Source organism: Bos mutus, chromosome 2, assembly GCF_027580195.1.
Source record: "Bos mutus isolate GX-2022 chromosome 2, NWIPB_WYAK_1.1, whole genome shotgun sequence".
Classification (NCBI taxonomy): Eukaryota; Metazoa; Chordata; class Mammalia; order Artiodactyla; family Bovidae; genus Bos; species Bos mutus.
In genome coordinates this window covers 25,226,384-25,248,140 of record NC_091618.1, presented here as the reverse complement: position 1 = coordinate 25,248,140, position 21,757 = coordinate 25,226,384, and the positions used below count along the sequence as shown (strand labels likewise).

At 43.7% G+C, this 21,757-nt stretch overlaps 1 protein-coding gene across 2 annotated transcripts in view; it reads left to right on the top strand.

The window, feature by feature from the left end:
• Positions 1 to 21,757, top strand: part of SGPP2 (sphingosine-1-phosphate phosphatase 2) — a 145,391-nt gene that overhangs the window by 48,825 nt on the left and 74,809 nt on the right. For both annotated transcript variants that reach the window (XM_070385981.1, XM_005887476.3), the window contains exon 2: positions 5,274 to 5,432. In XM_070385981.1, the coding sequence (XP_070242082.1) occupies positions 5,274 to 5,432 (159 nt within the window). The remainder of the gene's footprint in view (positions 1 to 5,273; positions 5,433 to 21,757) is intronic.

Here is a 21,757-nt window from a genome sequence, read left to right as displayed (position 1 = left end):
GACATTCACTTCTTTGCTGTCTGGGTCAGCCCTTCTTACAGTCAGTGGTGCTGACCTGGCCATTTTTCCTTGCATTTAGGACTGTGTGTGTGTTTGGAAAACCAAACACCATTCAGGTGTTTTAGGGGCAAAGCTAAGTCAAGAAGTCATATATTGGCAACATTCTTTGTCTTCATCTTGGGGTGAAGCTGTATGGCTGTCTCACTGTCCTGACTTAGTTATCCATTGAAGGCAGCCTTGCAGAGAACACAGAATATTCCGGTACCTGCAAAACAGAGCAGCTGTTCCCCTCCAAACATTAGTTTACCAAACCCCCCATTTTAGGAGAATGTGCATTTGAGGAATGTGTGACCAAAAGGGAAAGATGGCATTGAAAGACTGAGATCATGTATTTTTCCCTGCTCCTGCAAAAACATTTTTTTCTTTCATTTTCAGGAAAATAAATCAATAGGTGAAACAGACAAAATGAGAATTTCAGTGACAGTTTACAGTTAGTAATGATGGATATATGGGTAATTTCCATCATATCATCTGTTGTTTACTAGAAACTTCTTTAAGGCAGATGATTGGCATACTAAGAGATGTTTTATTTCTAAAAATAGCTCTTCACCCACCTGTATGTTCAGTGCTTGTCCTGATCTTTTGTTTAGAAAATTGGGTGCTAATCACTGCCTCCCTCCTGAGTCTGGGCCCCAGAAATGCAGCCCCACTGCCTGGGATGTAAGCCCTTTGTGTGTGGCCAGTTACGTAGAATGTAGATGTTTCATTCCGGGACTTGATTTTCTGTCAGTTTTTCTCTCTTCTCTCTGCCATTCACTTTACCTACTGTTTCTTTCTCTAACCCCAGTTTCTGCTCCCTCTAATTGTTCCCAGTGGAACCAACACATACCCTGGAACTAAAATTCTTCTTTACAGAGATATATTAAAGTGATACACACTGTGATCTCCTACAAGGGAAACAGATTCTTGTTCTGAAAAGACAAGTACTTAATTATTTATAGTATGTATAATTCCTAAGAATTTGGAGGCAAATATTAGCTCTCAAGCTATTTAGTTACATATAGAGATGTTACCTAAAAACTCCTTTGGCTGCCCTATATACATGTTGGAGGCTTCCCTGATAGCTTAGTTGGTGAAGAATCCTGCACCACAGGAGATCCCGATTTGATTCCTGGGTCAGGAAGATCTGCTGGAGAAGGGATAGGCTACCCACTCCGGTTTTCTGGCCTAGAGAATTCCATGGACTGTATAGTCCATGGGGTCACAAAGAGTTGGACACGACTGAGGGACTTTTACTTCACTTCATATACATGTTGATATTTTTAATTTCACTTTTGCTTTTTGTTTTTAAGATTTAGAGAGGATTCAGTTCTCCACCAAAAAATAGTTCCTAAGAGATTGTAGAAAGCATGCCTAAAGATATTAATTAGTTACATGTAACATTACTTTGCCAACAAAGGTGCCTGTAGTCAAGGCTATGGTTTCTCCAGTGGTCGTGTATGGATGAGAGAGTTGGACTGTGAAGAAGGCTGAGTGCTGAAGAATTGATGCTTTTGAACGGTGGTGTTGGAGAAGACTCTTGAGAGTCCCTTGGACTGCAAGGAGATCAGCTCTGGGTGTTCTTCGGAGGGAATGATGCTAAGGCTGAAGCTCCAGTACTTTGGCCACCTCATGTGAAGAGTTGACTCATTGGAAAAGACTCTGATGCTGGGAGGGATTGGGGGCAGGAGGAAAAGGGGACGACAGAGGATGAGATGGCTGGACGGCATCACTGATTCGATGGACATGAGTTTGAGTGAACTCCGGGAGTTGGTGATGGACAGGGAGGCCTGGCGTGCTGCGATTCATGGGGTTGCAAAGAGTCGAACACAACTGAGCGACTGGACTGAACACTAAAGCAGTTTTTTGTCATCTTTGGCAAATTTTTCCATTATTTACTAGGATTAAGGTATTGAACTTGGTCTCAGATAGGTCTCTAGGATAGGGTATGGTTGTTGCTGATTGTTTATGATGTCATGTAACATTTAAGTGTTTATTATTTAAGTGTTAGTCACTCAGCCATTTCTGACTCTGACCCCATGGACTGCAGTCCTCTAGTCTCCTCTGTCTATGGAATTCCACAGACAAGAATACTGGAGTGGGTTGCCATGCCCATCTCCAGGGGATCTTCCGACCCAGGGATCGAACCCAGGTCTCCTGCATTGCGGGTGAATTCTTTACCGTCTGAGCCACCAGGAAAGCCCTTGGGTACTGTGAAATGACATGAGGGAGGGGCTTGACCCTTGTCAAAGTTTGGCAAAAGTTTTTCCTCCTAAAGCTTCAAAGCAGGAGAGAGTCCCAAGTGTACCTGGCAGCTGGTGCGTTAAAATAACTAATCTTCACATACAAAAGGCCTCTTCACAGGATTTGGCCAAAGGTCAAGCCTGTTGGATATATATTTATAAAACAGAGTCTGTAGAGATTAGTCCTCACTTTAGATAATGAGTGACAGGAGGAGGAGGGAGGAGTTTGTCACTTACGTATTCATCACGGTCCCTTGACCTCGTTCTGCACGTCTAGCCATAGTTATCTTGCCAGAGAGGTAGAACTATACACTTCCTTATTTAATTCATTTTGTGCTTTATTGTCTTTGCTCTTGAGGATGGATCCATTCTCTCTCCTTTGAATTCACTTAGAAGTGAAGTTGCTCCCCAAAGAGAGATGAACTTCAGGCTTACGTTGTATGCTCCTAATGAGTAACTTTACTCCTGACTAATAACTTTCTCACAGATAGTGCCATGTACCGCTGGGCTTTGAGGCTGAAGATTTGCACTTAACCGTGACTGGTTTACACAAATCTAGATATACCTCTGGAGCCAAGGATGGTGTCAACTCCCGCCTGAGACACTGGGCTCTGTAGGGGAGGTAGACATGCTGGAATAAAATCAGGAACCTCAGAAAGAGGAGAAAGTGATGCATACTTGGTAGGTAGCCAACAGTGTCTAGCACAGTTAATATTCTGGCAATTTCCAAGGTCATTTTTTTTTTTTTAAGTATAAAAGCATTCTTGGCCTTTTTCAAGGCTTCAAATAAAATATTGGTCCTTTAAAAATTAATTTCCTCAAATTATAGATTTTGATACCCACCCACCCCCACCAGATAAGAGCTTCTTGAAGCCAGGCCTCATGCCTGGCTCATCTGAATATTCTTGGCAGCCCAAGTTCTGAGTCATCATAGACAATGACTATTTGCAAAATAAATGCATATAACTTATTCTCTGAATTCCCCCAGGATTCAAGGACCTCAGACATTGTGTAAAAACAAACCAAAACTCCAGACCTACAAGACCCTTGACAGAGTCAATCCTGTGGTAGGGCTGCCTTTTTTCCTTCTCATTTTCAGTACTGGTTTTTTACTTTGATTTTATTTTTATGAAGTTCACAGCTACCTTCATTAACATTAAAATTCTATTGTTTAGATTCATTTATTGGGGTGACTGTTTTTGTTTTTTTCATTACAATTATACCATAATTTGAGGACATATACCATATTTTAAAATAGATTGTTTGTTTACTCCAGTTTTAATATCCTTAAGTTTTTTTTTTCCTTCCCTCTTCTCCCTGCCTACTACCAGGATGATAGAAAATGGGAGTGCATTTTAGCAGGCCCAGGTGTACTTGCTGTTTCTTAGGTTCTCACTGTAGTGGGTTGACTTTAACAAATCCCATTTAAAAGGTAAATTACAAACATTCATCAGCAAGTGATTTTTCTAAAGTCTTCATATTAGCTATCTCTTGTTGCTGCAACAGATTAGCACAAAAGCGTGGCTTAAAACAACACTCGTTTATTCTGTGGCTACAGAATGCATGGAAGGCAGAAGTCCAAATGGTTCTTACTTGGCTAAAATTAAGGCATCAACAAAGGTGCCTTCCTTTAGGAGCCTCAAGCAGAGGGTCGGTCCTTTCCCTCACTTTTTCCAGCTTCTAGAGGCTGCCTATATTCCTTGAATCATGGCTCCTTCCTCCATCTTCAAAGTCAACAGTGTAGCATCTTCAGATTCTAACTGGGTTTCTGACTTGACTCTTCTGCCTCCTGTTTTTTTAAAGATTTTGTGATTACCTTGAATCCATCTACATAATCCAGGGTGACCCCTCGACCTCGAGATCATTAATTACATCTGCAAACCTCTTTTTGTCACATGAGGTAACATATTTGCAGATTCTAAGGATTAGGATGTGGACATCTTTGGGGCCATTCCCCTGTCTATCATAAGCATGCATGCATGCTAAGTCGCTTCAGCTGCGTCCGACTTTGGTGATCCTAAGGACTGTAGCCTGCCAGGCTCCTCTGTCCAAGCAAGAACACTGGAGTGGGTTGCTGTGCCCTCCTCCAGGGGATCTTCCTGACACAGGGATCAAACCCAGGTCTCTCATGTCTCCTGCGATGGCAGGCGGGTTCTTTACCACTAGCGCCACCTGGGAATCCACCACAGTCATAGACCCACACAGTGTTCTCACAGAGTTCCACTACCTCGAGTTTCTAGCTTTCTGTGTACTTAGGAGAAAGGCTTTGAGTTTTTGTGTGTGTGTGTCTTCCCCTGATATTTCTGTCTTGGATGTTACTACTTTAATTTTATGAAGTGGTAAAGAATCCGCCTGCCAGTGTAGGAGACATGGGTTCAATCCCTGGGTCAGGAAGATGTCCTGGAGAAGGAAATGGCAACTCACTCCAGTATTCTTGCCTGGAAAATCCCATGGACAGAGGAGCCTGACGGGCTATATTGTTCATAAAGTCACAAAAGAGTCAGATGTGACTTAGTGACTAAACAACAACAATATCAACAAAACATTATCTGTGTTTGTGTGGACACATCAGGGTGGATAGATAGATGTTCAATATTCGGACAATAATGACTGGGTATTGGGTTGATACAATGATAATGTAAAATTCGCTCAGTTTTTCCTATTATACCATATGGAAACCTGAACAAGCTTTTTGGCCAACCAGTGATTAATAATGGAAAAGGAGGCAGCAACTTGGCAATTGAAACCCCATGAGTTGTAGATAGAGGTGTTTTGTTGTTGTTCTCTTGTTTGTTTTGGTTTGGGCTGCAGCTTGAAGCATGAGGGATCCTCGCTCCCCTATCAGGGATGGAACCTACACCTTCTGTAGTGGAAGCTCAGACTCTTAACTACTAGATTACCAGAGAGGTCCCCAGGAGGAGGTTTTTAAAACTTGTCTTTATGGTAACCTGTTCAGTGAACTCACAGAGCCTTCTAACTTTTGTCTTTTAGGCTTATGTACAGAAATATGTCGTGAAGAATTATTTCTACTATTACCTGTTCCGATTTTCAGCTGCTTTGGGACAAGAAGTGTTCTACATCACATTCCTTCCATTCACTCACTGGAATATAGATCCTTATTTGTCCAGAAGACTGACCATCATATGGGTTGTAAGTATTATTATTACTTATAGACCAGTATTGTTTCTACAACAGCCATCTGCTTTGGTATTCAAGTTCTCTGCATATTTGCTCTTTTTTAAAAAATCACTGAGAGCTGAATTTTTACCTGGTTTACTTTGGGAAAATGAAAGGAAAAACATTGTTAAAGCTATGGGTGAGTAAGACTAGGAGAGGAGAGAGATGATGTTCAGAGAAATGACCTTTCTGAGAATCCTAGCAGTGGTGGGGCATGTGTGCATGCTCAGTCATGACCAACACTTTGTGACCACACGGACTGCAGCCCAGAACCCAAGATGGGGCATAAAATGCCTCCTCTCACGAAGCCCCTTTTAGTAAAATTTGATCAAAAACTGAAAATAGGAGCTGTTGGCTAATACCACTTGGAATTCCTAGGAGAGGAAAGACATGATGTGGTATTAAGCGTGACTGAATTCCAAGTGGTTTTAAGTGTGACTACTCTATACCGATTAGACGCAAAGGCATATAAGGCAGGGCAGCTTTAATTTGAGGGAGTTTCTAGTATTAGGGGGGCAGCTGGCCTATATACAGAAACTCATTGACAATTCCAGGTAGAGAGGTAGAGCCCCTTCTGATGTTTTGTTTCAGACCCTATCATTGAACTTTGTTCAGGACTAAATTCTGATTTTCTTTTTTTTTTTTAATTGAGAGAGAGAGTAGCAAGGTGTGCTGTGAGCAGCCAAGCCCTGGGATCAGATTGGCCTGGGTTCAAGTGCAGCTCAGCCAATGCACTTGTCTGTGTGCCCTTGTCCTGAGCCTGTAAAACAGTGTTAATAAAGTGCATCTCCCAGAATAATCCTGAAGACATTCACAGTATGGCCAACATGTGGGAGGGATCTACAGGTTGCTATAAGCATGTAATGCATAGTGATGAGTCCATGAAGGTGAAAGTCTTAAAGATCAATTCTTAGGTCAAAGATTGTTTAGCCAGGAGAGGGTGGCTTCAGGAACAAGGCTGCCAGCACAGCTGTTTCCTTAACTCAAGATTCTACCCTGAAAACTGAGCTTCTGAAGCACTTGGTCATGTGTAAAGGCACTAGGATTCTTAGGCGGCTCTGCTCTAAGAAGCTGTGGCTGCACATCTGGGGCTTTATTTTTCTCATTTGTAGAAGAAGTGAGAAAGAGGTCTTGTTTGGAACCATAAATGCAAATGTTACAACAGGCAGGGGGTAGAAATAAAATAGTGAAGTGATGGGTGGAGAGGGCTGGTGGGTGAGGAGGCATCTCGGGACACTGGGAGTGGCTGCCCCTCTCCACCACCTGTGCCCAAGAGAGGAAAAATAGGGTGGGATTGTCAGATCTCTTTTTTCTGTGAAGTCTTTAAATGAAGGCTTACAGTTGTTTAAAATATGGTTTTTATTTATTTATTTTTGGCTGCACTGGGTCTTTGTTGCTTTGTGCAGGCTTTCTCTAGTGGCGAGTGTGAGCTACTCTTCATTTCAGTGCTTGCGCTTCTCGTTGCGGTGGCTTCTCTTGTTGCTGAGCGTGGGCCCTAGGGTGCTAGGGCTTCAGTTGTTGCGGCTCTCAGGCTCAGTAGTTGTGGCGCATGGGCTTATGAGTTACTCCACGGCATGTGGGATCTTCCCAGATCAGGGATCAAACCTGTGTCCCCTGCCTTAGCCCACAGATTCTTATCCACTGGGCCACCAGGAAAGTCCTAGGCTTGCATTTTAAAAGCTTTATATGCCAACAGAACAAAAGCATCCTTGACATGCAGACTTCCAAGGCCTGGTTTGAAGTCTTGGGCCTAAAGGACAACTAAGGTCCCTCAGGCTGGTGGTCAGGATTATTTGGCCCCTAATTCTTCCTGATTATTTGCTCCTTTTCTCTCTCATTCTACAAGTCACTGTTTCCTTTCTCCGTCTCTGTCTCCCAGCCAGCCCTCTTCTGAAATCTAGCTTACGTCTAGAAGTATGATCCAGTGAGAACGTGCAAAAGCATAAGAATCTTGGAAGAGATGAACGTTAGTGCAGTTGTTCCCCTCCTTTCTGAAGTGCCTTCTGTTCCTGCAGAGCCGGTGATGTCCACTAGAGCAGCTGGGGGAGGAGAGGGAGCTGGGAGTACTCCTCAGGATGTGAATGTGCACCCAAGATCCATGGTACTTGCATTCCTTTTCTTGTCATTTATTTTCTGAGATTTTTGTGTGGTTGCTAAGATGTGTCTGACTCTACAACCCCATGGACTGTAGCCCGCCAGGCTCCTCTGTCCATGGGATTTCCCAGGCAAGAATACTGGAGTGGGTTGCCATTTCCTTCTCCAGGCAATCTTCCCAACCTATGTCTCCCGCATTGGCAGGTGGATTCTTTACCATTGAGCCACCAGGGAAGCCCCTTTTTCTGAGATTTTTTTTTTTTAATCCAACTTTTATGGTAGTTGAGTGTAGTAAATGATGCAAAATATTTTTAATAACCCAGCAATATCTTATACTGTGTACAGTCAGTTTGAGGTCAGTTATCTTGCCCACTGAGGGTAGAAAACTTTTCTTGAGGGATCAGGAAGATCTTTAGACCCTGTAGGAGGCAGTGGTTACGGGACTCTGATTGTCATCGTGGGTGGTGGTTTTTCATTTTGGAGTCCTGATTTCAGAGCACTCAAAGGATTTCCGACTTGAGGTAGAATTACGAGTCTTTTGTCAGAGAGTGGGCAAGTAAAGTCTTCACCTGAGAGAGGAAAGGGCAGCCTTTGAGTGTGCTATTTGTTGTGAGCTTTGGCAACCTGTTGTTTGCTTTTAGAGATGAGTGAATGGTCCAATCCACAAGGCACCCACGTAGAGGGTTATGTAATTTGCATCAGTGAGGCATTCTTGGCAGTTAATGGTGGAGAGACAGTGGTGGGTCCAAGGAGGGTTGGAGGGAAGGAAGGAAGGAAGGGCAAAGGGAGGTAGAGGTTTGGAGGGGACAGATGCTGAGAGGTGGGAAGGTGGTTGCTCTGTCCTCGGTAGTGGAGATAATTAGGGGGAGGCTTGGTTTGGCTCCACTGTTGTAACTGGGTGGAGGGAAGGAAAGTTCTTGATGGTGTTACAGGGAGCCAGGAGGGGAGGTGGGTGGACATGCCTGCTAAGTGCTTAGTCCCTTCAGTCATGTCTGAGTCCATGTGACCCCATGTACGGCAGCCCACCAGGCTCCTCTGTCCATGGGATTCTCCAAGCAGGAATACTGGAGCGGGTTACTGTTCCCTTCTCCAGGGGACCTTTCCAACCCTAGGATCCAACCCACGTCTCTTACATCTCCTGCACTGGCAGGTGGATTCTTTACCACTCGGGCCACCTGGGATGGAGATGGGTGAGATTCTTCTGGGCAATCAGTTTCCTCCTGTGGCAGCCTGTCTCCTATAAGGGATATCACTAAATTAGTGGCTGCCTCTTTAAGGGGTGAGGATGAAGACACATTTATTATATAAGGGACAGAATTTGAAGTCCCCTAACTTTAAACATCTTATCTCAAACTCAAAATCCTTTGGAAGGTAGCTATGTTCAAGAGTGCCAGATCTCTTGACAAATTGCATATTAATTTGACAGTTGTCATTGGATGAAGTCTCAGCAGGTTTTATCGCTTTTAAAAATAATTTGTTGTATTAGTAGTGACTCATATTGTCTGAAGCAACTTAACAGAATTTATGGTTACATGAACAGCTTTCTTATCACAGTTGTAATTGTTCCTCCTGTCTATTCCACCTCTGTTAATTGCATTTGTGGGCATCCCCATGTTCTCTGGTGGCTCAGACGGTAAAAGCATCTGCCTGCAATGTGGGAGACCCGGGTTCGATTCCTGGGTCAGGAAGATCCTCTGGAGAAGAAATGGCAATCCAGCACTCTTGCCTGGAAAATCCCATGGACTGAGGAGCCTGATAGGCTACCATCCATGGGGTCGCAAAGAGTCGGACACGACTGAGCGACTTCACTTCATTTCCATGTTCATTGTCTTTTTTGATCTTCATAAAAATGGGTTGGTATCGTTTTATCATTTTATAGATTGGGATTGTAATACTTCAAATAATAAGCCACTTTATGTGTTGAGGACACTCAGTGTATTAGTGCTTTACATATACTACCTAATTTAATCCTGCCAGCACCTGAGACATGACTGTTGGCAATCAGGAAACTTAACATGTAGAAAGAATCACTTTGGATTAAGTGGATTTGATCCAGAGCCCTAAGGCCTCTTATGCAAGAAAAGAAAAACACTTCTTAGAAAAACTTCTTAGAAAAACACTGCTGAACTACACTGACTCTTCACTGATGGTTGGTGTTTTTTTTTTTTTTTTTTTAAGAGATGTTGAAGTTGAGGCTTTAAGCATTCAGACAACTTGCCCTAGGTTCTGTTCCATTGCATTTTTGCTATGATTGCATTTCAGTTTTGCCCATATGGCATTTATTAACTTTATCTACTCCTTAAGTGTCTTTCATAGACCTTTCTTGACAAGTCAAAGGTATTTTATCCCAGGAAACTTAGATAAGCTTTTTCTTTAAGTTAGCTGAGAAACATCTATGAGGTATTTTCTTCCTCTGTCACTAATCAAGGTTTTTAACCTGTCCTTTGATTCAATAGAATCTTTGACCTTGGGACAGAAAAGGCCATGAATGGGTTATTCATTAGATCCTCATAAGAGATGTTATCCATAGAACTTTAGGAGTCACTGCTCAACTGAGTGATTATCTGATCTCCTGTCTTCTATTTTGGCATGGTGACAGCCCCACCAAAAAAGAAAATAGAATATTGCTTGTGTCTTAAAAAGGTTAGCTCCAATTTCATTGAAACTGCATGGTGTTCAGCTCTGTAACATGAGGTAGCATAATGGTACCTCCATTAATTTTCATATATTTTTAATATCACTAAAATTTTTTTTCAGGTGCCACTTGTGTTAACTCTTGTGAATTTTCAGTCTGTCTTCTGAGTATATTTTAAAGGGGCTTTTATAATCTCTTTTTATCAGTTAGCATCAAGTGAGATTGAACTATTGATTTTCCAAGTCTCAGAGGTCATGTGTCTTTAAGATTTTTAGAAATTCAAGATTTTGAGAAGTGGTATGTAAGGTGATGGTATCATCAGTAGAAGAAAATCCCTTAAAATTGAATTTCAGTGCTTTTATGCAGGGTGTTCACATTAGTCTAGGCAGAGACCTCACCACTCTGTTGCCTTACCTTTAGTGACCTCCATGGCCCGTATGTGTGTGCATGCACGCTCAGTTGTGTTCTACTCTTTGCGACCCCATGGACTGTAGCCGGCCAGGCGCCTCTGTCCAGGGGATTTCCCAGGCAAGAACACTGGAGTGGGTTGCTATTTCCTTCTCCAGAGGATCTTTCTGACCCAGGGATCGAACCCACATCTCTTGCATTGGCAGATTCTTTACCAACTGAGCCACCAGGGAAGTCCTTGACCCCTATATAACATTTGAATTTGGAACTCCCATCTTCAGGCACCAAATCTTTCTGACCTGGAGTTTCCCTGGCCATGAAATAGTTTACTCGGGGGCAATCAGCCTTGAGAAAACCTGATTCTCGCTGCCCAAACTCCAGAAAGTTTTAAATTTGTCTTGGGAGTTTTCTTTTCCCTTTGTTTTCCCATTTGTAAACACTTCTTTTACATAACATCAAAGGATACAGTCCTCACCATTCTGACCCATATGTGGTTATTTTTAATAATTGTCATCCTATCCAAACTGTTCTTAGAGTTTTTCTGATGGTTGAAGGTCTAGTTGAAGGCCCTGGTTGCTTCTGAGTTTCCAGGTAGGGATAATCTCTTTTCTAATAATTCATGTTTTTTTTTTTTTCTTTTCCTTTTTTAATTCCCTCAATCCACTTTTTTTTTTTTTTTTTTAAATTTTTGGCCATACTACACAGCATGCAGTATCTTAGCTCCTGACCAGGGATCAAACCCACACCCCCTGCAGTGGAGGTGAGAAATCTTAACTACTGGATGGCCAGGGAAGCCCCCCTCAGTCCTCCTGAATTTATGGCTTTTGATGAACTCTTTGAATGAAATCAAGGAGTGTTGATGTTGGGGGAGGGGGGCTGCTTCCACCTCTATCAGCAGCTCTGAGGTTTGGTCAGAGATTCCTGGCTTCCCAGGTGGCACTAGTGTTAAAGACTCCACCTGCCAATGCAGGAGACAGGGTTTGATCCCAGTGTTGGGAAGATCCCTTGGAGGAGGGCATGGCAACCCACTCCAGTATTCTTGCCTGGAGAATCCCATGGACAGAGGAGCCTGGCGGGCTACAGTCCATAGGGTCACAAGGAGGTGGACGTGACTGAAGCAACCTAGTATACATGCACATTCGGAGGTTCCCGGGCTTCCCTGGTGGTGCAGTGGTAAAGAATCCGCCTGCCAGTGTAGGAGATGCAAGAGACACAGGTTCAATTCCTGGGTCGAGAAAGTCCCCTGGAGGAGGAAATGACAACCAGTATTCTTTCCTGGGAAATTCCATGGACAGAGGAGCCAGGCAGGGTACAGTTCATGGGGTTGCAGAGAGTCAGACACGACTGTGCACACACATACACACAGAGGTTCCTGATCCTGAAACATCAATACCATGAAAGGAACATGAGGATGGTGTTTATAGGGTATTGGTTTTGGTTTCCACTCAAAACTGGCTCCAGAAAGGGGAGATGTTGTCAGGTTGTCTGGCTCTGTAGGAGCCAGAACCACACGGGCTGATGTCAGTGAACAGCTTGGTTTCTGCTACAATTAAGCAGTGACTCCATGGATCTGCCTCTTTACCTCCTGATGCCAGCTGGTAACTTCCTGTCTTTTGATTCAGAGTTTCAAGACAATATAACCTAGCTCACTGTGTAGCACAACTGCACCCATTGGCTAATGCATGTATTGACAGTATTTGGTCCAAGCAGCTGTGTTGGGGGTGAGGATAGACAATTAATTGAGGCACAGAGCCATGGACCAGGTTAAAATATCAGGAGACTTGGACTATAATCCTAGCAGTGAGACTTTGCTCAGGGCACTCACTGCTTGATTCTGGCCTGCAGCATCCCTAGCTTCAGAATGAAAGGACTCAGCTAGAGGACCTTGGGAGGTACATAACATGCTCGTGACTCTTCTTTATATGTTCACTATGTGACACTTAAGAGAGCCATCCATGGCTTGGAGTAAGAAAGCAAAGACTAAATGCTGGACAGAATTAAAAAAAAAAAAAACCTCATCTCTTTTGCAGACTGAATGCTAATATGGTTTTACATGGTTCGTCTTCTGCTCAATGATGATACATTAGAAATGCATATCAAATCCACTACTAACTATTTGTTAGATAGTTTGCTGTTTTGTGTTCAACACAATTAAAGAAATGCTTTAAAAGGAAATGCTGAGTTGCTCGGTGACTAGAGATTCCATTTTTTTTTTTTTTTGGTACTCTCAAAATCCTGGCAATAAGGAAGTCATAACAGCAGAAGATTTCCTTTTGGCAGGTCCTTCTTTTCCTCCTCTTCCAAGTCAAGTTAACTTATGCTGAAGAGCTTGAGTTTAAAATGATGGGTTTCACATCTCTCACATTTTGATTACTGAAAGCTAAAGTGAAGTGAAAGGCGCTCAGTTGTGTCCAACTCTTTTGAGACTCCAGGGACTATACAGTCCATGGAATTCTCCAGGCCAGAATACTGGAGTGGGTAGCCTTTCCCTTCTCCAGGGGATGGTCCCAACCCAGGGATCAAACCCACGTCTCCCGCATTGCACGAGGATTCTTTACCAGCTGAACCACAAGGGAAGCCCTTATTGAAAGCTAGCTGGCTGATATCTATATTACAAAGCAGACCTAACATTTTATGTTTAAATTGTGCCTGTAACCTACTGTCTAACTGCAGTAGAGTCTTGGGTATTATAAAGGGTTCCATAAATTGGTTAAGAGGCAGTTGTGTGATAACATGTCAAAATGCAGTGGTGTCTCTTTGGATGTGGGCAGACTGCCATCTGGCTGTGTCACAGGGGAGTCTGAGACATGGTAAGAAAGGAGGGCAAAACAGCCTCTCCCAGCCCTGATTCACAGCCCCCAGACTGGGGTCAATTTTAGTGCCAAAAGATGACTTTTAATGTGATTATCTTCTAATCCTCTGTTTAAACTACTACCACCGTTCACTTCAAAAGGTTGCCCTGCCTGTTAAGTTGGTTCTTGCTTGAGATTAATGAGTCTTGAAAAGTATTCAACAAAGGCCAGATTGTAACTTGCAGTGAATGAATTAGGCGTCAGAGGTTCTGACCAGTCCCTCTGAAGTAGAATCTTGTAATTTAGCCTTGGTTAAATATTAAGTAAATGTCTCTAGAGGGTTTGTTATGCAAACTGTGTTGGTTCGGTTTTCGCAATGAGGAAATGTTTTTGGTTTTAGTGTAGGTTTTAAAAAAGAAAAACTTGAAAACCCGGACTCAACAGATTCGGATCTAATTATCACTGTCATTACCTGAAAAATGATCTGTCCCCCTCCCCTTTTGATGATGAGTGGAGAATGTGACTACATTCTTCCAGAACTCATTTGCCACCCCACCTCTGAAACAGGAGGGAAGGGGGGAGGGCACAACCTTTAAAAGAATGACATAGCCATTTTGTTGTGGATTTAGTAGCTTTTCATGACTCTCTTGCTTCCCTATGGAGTGTAGCCCTCCAGGCTCCTCTGGCAATTAGATTTCCCAGGTAAGAATACTGTTTGTTGGTGTTCACTTGCTAGGTTGTGTTTGATTCTTTGTGACCCCATGGACTGCAGCATGCCCAGCTTCCCTGTCCTTTACCATGTCCCGGAGTTTGCTCAAACTCACGCCCATTGTGTCGATGATGCCATCCAACCATCTCATCCTCTGTCATCCTTTTTCTCCTGCTTTCAATCTTTCCTAGCATCAGGGTCTTTTCCAATGAGTTGGCTCTTAGCATCAGGTGGCCAAAGTATTGGAGATTTAGCATCAGTCTTTCCAATGAATATTGAGGGTTGATTTCCTTTAGGTTTGACTGGTTTGATCTTGCAGTCCAAGGGACTCACAAAATAATCTTCTCCAACACTGCAGTTCAAAGCATCAATTCTTCAGGACACTGGAATGGGCTGCCATTTCCTTCTGTAGGGGATCTTGCCAACATAGGAATAGAACCTGTGTCTCCTGCGTGGCAGGCAGATTCTTTACCACTGAGACACCTGGGAAGCTCTGACATGGCCATCAGATCAGATCAGTCGCTCAGTCGTGTCCGACTCTTTGCAACCCCATGAATTGCAGCACGCCAGGCCTCCCTGTCCATCACCAACTCCCAGAATTCACTGAGACTCACATCCATCGAGTCAGTGATGCCATCCAGCCATCTCATCCTCTGTCGTCCCCTTCTCCTCCTGCCCCCAATCCCTCCCAGCATCAGAGTCTTTTCCAATGAGTCAACTCTTCACATGAGGTGGCCAAAGTACTGGAGTTTCAGCTTTAGCATCATTCCTTCCAAAGAAATCCCAGGGCTGATCTCCTTCAGAATGGACTGGTTGGATCTCCTTACAGTCCAAGGGACTCTCAAGAGTCTTCTCCAACACCACAGTTCAAAAGCATCAATTCTTCGGCACTCAGCCTTCTTCACAGTCCAACTCTCCCATCCATACATGACCACAGGAAAAACCACAGCCTTGACTAGATGAAACTTTGTTGGCAAAGTAATGTCTCTGCTTTTGAATATGCTATCTAGGTTGGTCATAACTTTCCTTCCAAGGAGTAAGCGTCTTTTAATTTCATGGCTGCAGTCACCATCTGTAGTGATTTTGGAGCCCAGAAAAATAAAGTCTGACACTGTTTCCACTGTTCCCCCATCTATTTCCCATGAAGTGGTGGGACCAGATGCCATGATCTTTTTTTTCTGAATGTTGAGCTTTAAGCCAACTTTTTCACTCTCCACTTTCACTTTCATCAAGAGGCTTTTGGGTTCCTCTTTACTTTCTGCCATAAGGGTGGTGTCATCTGCATATCTGAGGTTATTGATATTTCTCCCGGCAATCTTGATTCTAGTTTGTGTTTCTTCCAGTCCAGCGTTTCTCATGATGTACTCTGCATATAAGTTAAATAAACAGGGTGATAATATACAGCCTTGACGTACTCCTTTTCCTATTTGGAACCAGTCTGTTGTTCCATGTCCAGTTCTAACTGTTGCTTCTTGACCTGCATATAGGTTTCTCAAGAGGCAGATCAGGTGTTCTGGTATTCCCATCTCTTTCAGAATTTTCCACAGTTTATTGTGATCCACAGAGTCAAAGGCTTTGGTATAGTCAATAAAGCAGAAATAGGTGTTTTTCTGGAACTCTCTTGCTTTTTCCATGATCCAGCGGATGTTGGCAATTTGATCTCTGGTTCCTCTGCCTTTTCTAAAACCAGCTTGAACATCAGGAAGTTCACGGTTCACATATTGCTGAAGCCTGGCTTGGAGAATTTTGAGCATTGCATTACTAGCATGTGAGATGAGTGCAATTGTGTGGTAGTTTGAGCATTCTTTGGCATTGCCTTTTTTTGGGATTGGAATGAAAACTGACCTTTTCCAGTCCTGTGGCCACTGCTGAGTTTTCCAAATTTGCTGGCATATTGAGTGCAGCTCTTTCACAGCATCATCTTTCAGGATTTGGAATAGCTCAACTGGAATGCCATCACCTCCACTAGCTTTGTTCATAGTGATGCTTTCTAAGGCCCACTTGACTTCACATTCCAGGATGTCTGGCTGTAGGTCAGTCATCACACCATCGTGATTATCTGGGTCGTGAAGATCTTTTTTGTACAGTTCTTCTGTGTATTCTTGCCATCTCTTCTTAATGTCTTCTGCTTCTGTTAGGTCCATACCATTTCTGTCCTTTATCGAGCCCATCTTTGCATGAAATGTACCTTTGGTATCTCTGATTTTCTTGAAGAGATCTCTAGTCTTTCCCATTCTGTTGTTTTCCTCTATTTCTTTGCACTGATCGCTGAAGAAGGCTTTCTTATCTCTTCTTGCTATTCTTTGGAACTCTGCATTCAGTTGCTTATATCTTTCCTTTTCTCCTTTGCTTTTCGCTTCTCTTCTTTTCACAGCTATTTGTAAGGCCTCCCCAGACAGCCATTTTGCTTTTTTGCATTTCTTTTCCATGGGAATGGTCTTGATTCCTCTCTCCTGTACAAAGTCATGAACCTCATTCCATAGTTCATCAGGTACTCTATCTATCAGATGTAGGCCCTTAAATCTATTTCTCACTTCCACTGTATAATCATAAGAGATTTGATTTAGGTCATATCTGAATGGTCTAGTGGTTTTCCCTACTTTCTTCAATTTCAGTCTGAATTTGGCAATAAGGACTTCATGGTCTGAGCCACAGTCAGCTCCTGGTCTTGTTTTTGCTGACTGTATAGAGCTTCTCCATCTTTGGCTGCAAAGAATATAATCAGTTTGATTTCGTTGTTGACCATCTGGTGATGTCCATGTATAAAATCTTCTCTTGTGTTGACATGGCCATAGGACATGACAAAAACTGGTTAGAGCCAACTAGGTACAAGATGGCAGGAACTTAGACCTCTAGTGGACCTTGAGCCTGATTATACTATCATTGTAATACATTAGAGTGGCGTGCTGCTGTCCATGGGGTCACAAAGAGTCGGACATGAGTAAGCGACTGACCAGCGAAATATATTAGCATCTAAACAACACATCCACCAGCGCCAAGACATTTCTGAGGCTAACCATAGAAGACCAGAAAATGGGCAGTGGTCCAGTTCCTGGAAATCCCAGCCCCTTCCCTGAAATGGTTGGAATATTTCAACCATTAGCTCCTACTCATTATTCTATGAAATTACCTAGCCCACAAAAACTCACTGCCCTGTATTTCAGGGCCTCTCTTCCTCTAAGTTGGCCCACACTGTCTGTGGAGTGTGCTCTCTCTAAATAAATCCTCTTCTTTCTCTCTCACTGATGCCTTTCTGTGACCAGACATCAAAAACCTGAGCATCATTAAGTCCTGAGACCAGATGTATGATCTCAATTAAAGGACTGTGGGTTCAAGTCTTATCTGAATTTCAGTTTTCACCTCCACTGCTGTCTCTCTTTTCAACCTCCTAAGACTTGAAATGCTGGTTTTTGGATTGGGTTTGATTGAGCAGAATTGTAATCCTCCCATAAAGAGACCAGCACCCCTACTCTTCACCCCTAAGCACCACTTCTAAACACTTCACTTTATTTCCTGGATGTGTGATTACTTTCCAGTTTAGCTAGGTATGAAATTGTTTGAAACATCAGGAGCCTGGAGGGCAGGATATCTTTAAGGATGAACTTAGTTTATTTAGATCTGCTAAGACAACACAGAAAAAATTAAACATTTCATTTCAGAGTTTGGATATGCAGTTAGTTCTTCTCCTTTCCTTTTGGTTTTATCATAGCTTTAAGTGTCTTATCAAGAAAAACAGCCTTTGCCATGTTATATCCAGACCTTGAACCATGGAGCCTCCAGTAGGTCAGATCTCAGGAGGTCACCTTCTGAATTCAGCTGTCTAGGCCCAAAGCTGCCTTTCCCTATTTCCTGCAGGGGATCAGTCCCTAAGGGCCTTTACAAAGCACCCTTTCGGCTGGACCTGTCCCAGAGCCTCTCCCATTTATTTGTAAAACAAAATGGAAGAAAAATGAACTAATCAGTAGGCCACAGGGGCCTTTCTTTCACAGGAAATTTTCAAGTAAAATCTTAACAATGCTCTCCCTATTTTTTTTTTAACTAATCAATCCTATTTGCAAAGCTGCCTTCTTGAATGGGTAGGATTCTCACAGCCACTGCTCGAGAGCTTCCTCTATTCGCCAGTTACTTTACCCAGTTCACAGGTGAGAAAACTGAAACCCAAAGAGTAGTTAAGGGATTCACCCAAGATTCATCCAGTAAGTGAAATACATATGTCTGTCTCCCCATCCCATCCATTCCTTTCCACTGCAGCATCTTGCCTCAAATGGCTAAATCCTACTTCCCCCTCCCCGCTCCATCCAGTTATTCAGAAGGTGCTTGGCCTATTTGGTTGGAAGGCTCCATATATCATCCTGTTAGCAAGTGCTTTCCACATGCAGCAGATACACGGCCCAGGTTCCTCAGACATTGGCCTCCCAGTTCTCTGTGCGGTGATCCCTTGAGTGCCCCCCTTTTTTTTCAGACTTTGTGTCCCAGACTCTCTACTCTCCATAAGAGGCCGGGGCATTCCAGGGGCCTGGGAGGGGAGAAGGGCTTTGGGACCTTGGTTGGGGGCAGGGAATGGAGAAGGTCTGAGGAAGCAGACTGTTGTCCCCTCAGGCTTGTGGTGCCACCGCAAACACTCTACTTCCTGATTGTATTTTGTATGCAGCCAAGTGGAAAAGGAGGAATGAGGCTAAGACTGGCCTTTGTCCCACAAGGAGGTGGGGATTTGACTCCTCTTTGCCTCAGGAGCCTCTGGTGGAGGAGGGAGGAGCCCTCTACCCCTCAGCAACTCTCCCACAAGATTAGAAGTGTCTTCTAGGCCAAGAAGGGTTTTTCTTTTTTATCAGCTTCCAGTTTACAACTGGAAAGGCCATACTGTATTTTGGCCTCCGGAATGTTCTGGAAGCTTGGGGTACTATACCAACCCAGTCTTGCTAAACATAATGGCAGTCGCCTCTCATCTTCCCTCTCCTTTCTCCAGTGCGGCCCTGGGGCTTCCCCAGGTGTCCCCTTCATAGCCGCTTCTCCTCAGTGCAGCCAACAGCCTTGACCTCTGTTCCTTTCCTCCCAGGCCCAGCTGCCACCAGATGCCAGTCAGGCTCTGTTGTGCCAGTGGCCTCAGTGGGGCTCGTTGGCCAGGAGGCATTGTGTCTGCTTGTGGGGGAGTTGGGCCTCAGCTAACTGAGGGTTAATCTGGGAAACTGAGGCTTCCTGGCAAGACTCTGACCCAGGGTGCCCTCTCTGGCCTCTTTCGGCCTGCAGTGGGTCCTGGCCGCCACCCGAGGCCTAGCCCCAGTGCTCTCCCTGTTGGATTGAGTCCAATTCCTGTGTCCTTATTGTGTCCTCTGTGAGGTGGAGTGAATGCGTCATTTTCAAGGTGCCACAGCCTGTTTATGAATAAATAGTGTAGAATTTCATGAACGTGAACTGCCCATGGCTGTGTGCAGAGCCTCTGTGCCAGCCTTCGAGATGATAACAGCTCTCTGTGAGCCGAAGCCAGCTAACTGTGTCCTGTCTGGGTGCTGAACACAGGGCCGTTGACCCTATAAATGTTGGGGAGTGAGGTTTCATAGGTGGCTCAGTGGTAAAGAATCTGCTTGACAATCTCACTGGACATTCGGGTTAAATCCCTGGGTTGGGAAGATCTCCTGGACTAGGAAAAGGCAGCCATGGACAGAGGAGCCTGGTGAGCTGCAGTGCATGGGGTCTCAAAGAGTCAGAAACGATTGAGCGACTTCACTTTCACTTTTCACTTTCATGCATTGGAGAAGGAAATGGCAACCCACTCCAGTGTTCTTGGCTGGAGAATCCCAGGGATGGAGGAGCCTGGTAGGCTGCCGTCTATGGGGTCGCACAGAGTCGGACATGCTTGACATGACTTAGCAGCAGCAGCAGCTCTTTGCATCAGGTAGCAAAGTATTGGAGCTTTAGCATCAGTCCTTGCAATAAATATTCAGGATTGATTTCTTCTAGGATTGACTAGTCTGATCTCCTTGTTATCCAAGGGACACTCAAGAGTCTCTCCAGCCCCACAGTTGGAAAGCATCAGTCCTTTAGTGCTCAGTCTCTTTTCTAGTCCAAGAGTGGGAACACTTAACATGGAAGGCCCAAGAAGCTGACATAGCCAGTAGGGAGCAGTCTCAGGATTTGAACTCATGAATATCTTATTCCAGAATCCTGGCTATAAACCACTGCTCTCACTAACCTTTTCCCTTAATTATGTTAAATATAGTCGGGCTTTTCTGTTTATTAAACGTGCTCAATTAATTTGATTTTTTCATTTTAAAAGTATGAACCATACTAATAAAAAATTGAGCAAAGAAGAAAAGTTTCCTAGATCCTCATTTATTGATTTAAGAGTGAATCCCCCTTTCCTTCTATTTTGTCTGCCTGCTTGTCTGTCTTTATGCACTGTTTGATCACAGGATACAGTTGATCTGCTATTTTGTGGTAAATAGTTTGATTTTACACTAACTATGTCTTGGGGTTCATGGTGCATACCTAAAAAAAAAAAAAAGGAATGAGATGGGATAACTCACTAAGCTTTTAAACTAAAAGAAATTATTCAATCTTAATTCCTTTAAGAATTAGAAAACTTGGATTCTAATCCAAATGAGAATTGCTCCACCTCTATTTTACTTACCATCAGTTCAGTTCAGTTCAGTTCAGTCGCTCAGTCATGTCCGACTCTGCGACCCCATGAACTGCAGCACGCCAGGCCTCCCTGTCCATCACCAACTCCTGGAGTTCACTCAAACTCAACGTCCATCGAGTCAGTGATGCCATCCAGCCATCTCATCCTCTGCTATCCCCTCCTCCTCCTGCCCCCAATCCCTCCCAGCATCAGAGTCTTTTCCAATGAGTCAACTCTTCGCATGAGGTGGCCAAAGTACTGGAGTTTCAGCTTTAGCATCATTCCTTCCAAAGAAATCCCAGGGCTGATCTCCTTCAGAATGGACTGGTTGGATCTCCTTGCAGTCCAAGGGACTCTCAGGAGTCTTCTCCAACACCACAGTTCAAAAGCATCAATTCTTCGGCGCTCAGCTTTCTTCACAGTCCAACTCTCACATCCATACATGACCACAGGAAAAACCATAGCCTTGACTAGACAGACATTTGTTGGCAGAGTAATGTCTCTGCTTTTGAACGTGCTGTCTAGGTTGGTCGTAACTTTTCTTCCAAGGAGTAAGTGTGTTTTAATTTCATGGCTGCAGTCACCATCTGCAGTGATTTTGGAGCCCAAAAAAATAAAGTCTGACACTGTTTCCACTGTTTCCCCATCTATTTCCCATGAAGTGATGGGACCAGATGCCATGGTCTTCGTTTTCTGAATATTGAGCTTTAAGCCAACTTTTTTACTCTCCACTTTCACTTTTATCAAGAGGCTTTTTAGTTCCTCTTCACTTTCTGCCATAAGGGTGGTGTCATCTGCATATCTGAGGTTATTGATATTTCTTGCGGCGATCTTGATTCCATCCCAGCGTACATTTTAGTAAAATAGAGGGAGATATTTTGGTTGGAGTCAAGGCCAAGCTAGAATGGGCTCATAACTACTGACTGTTCCAGATGGGCAAGTAATTAGTCCAGAGTTTGTTAATAATTAGCCTAGTGATGTTTATTTCTGGGTTCAGTTTGACCACCACTGAAATTTGGAGTTGAGCAAAATGACCACAGG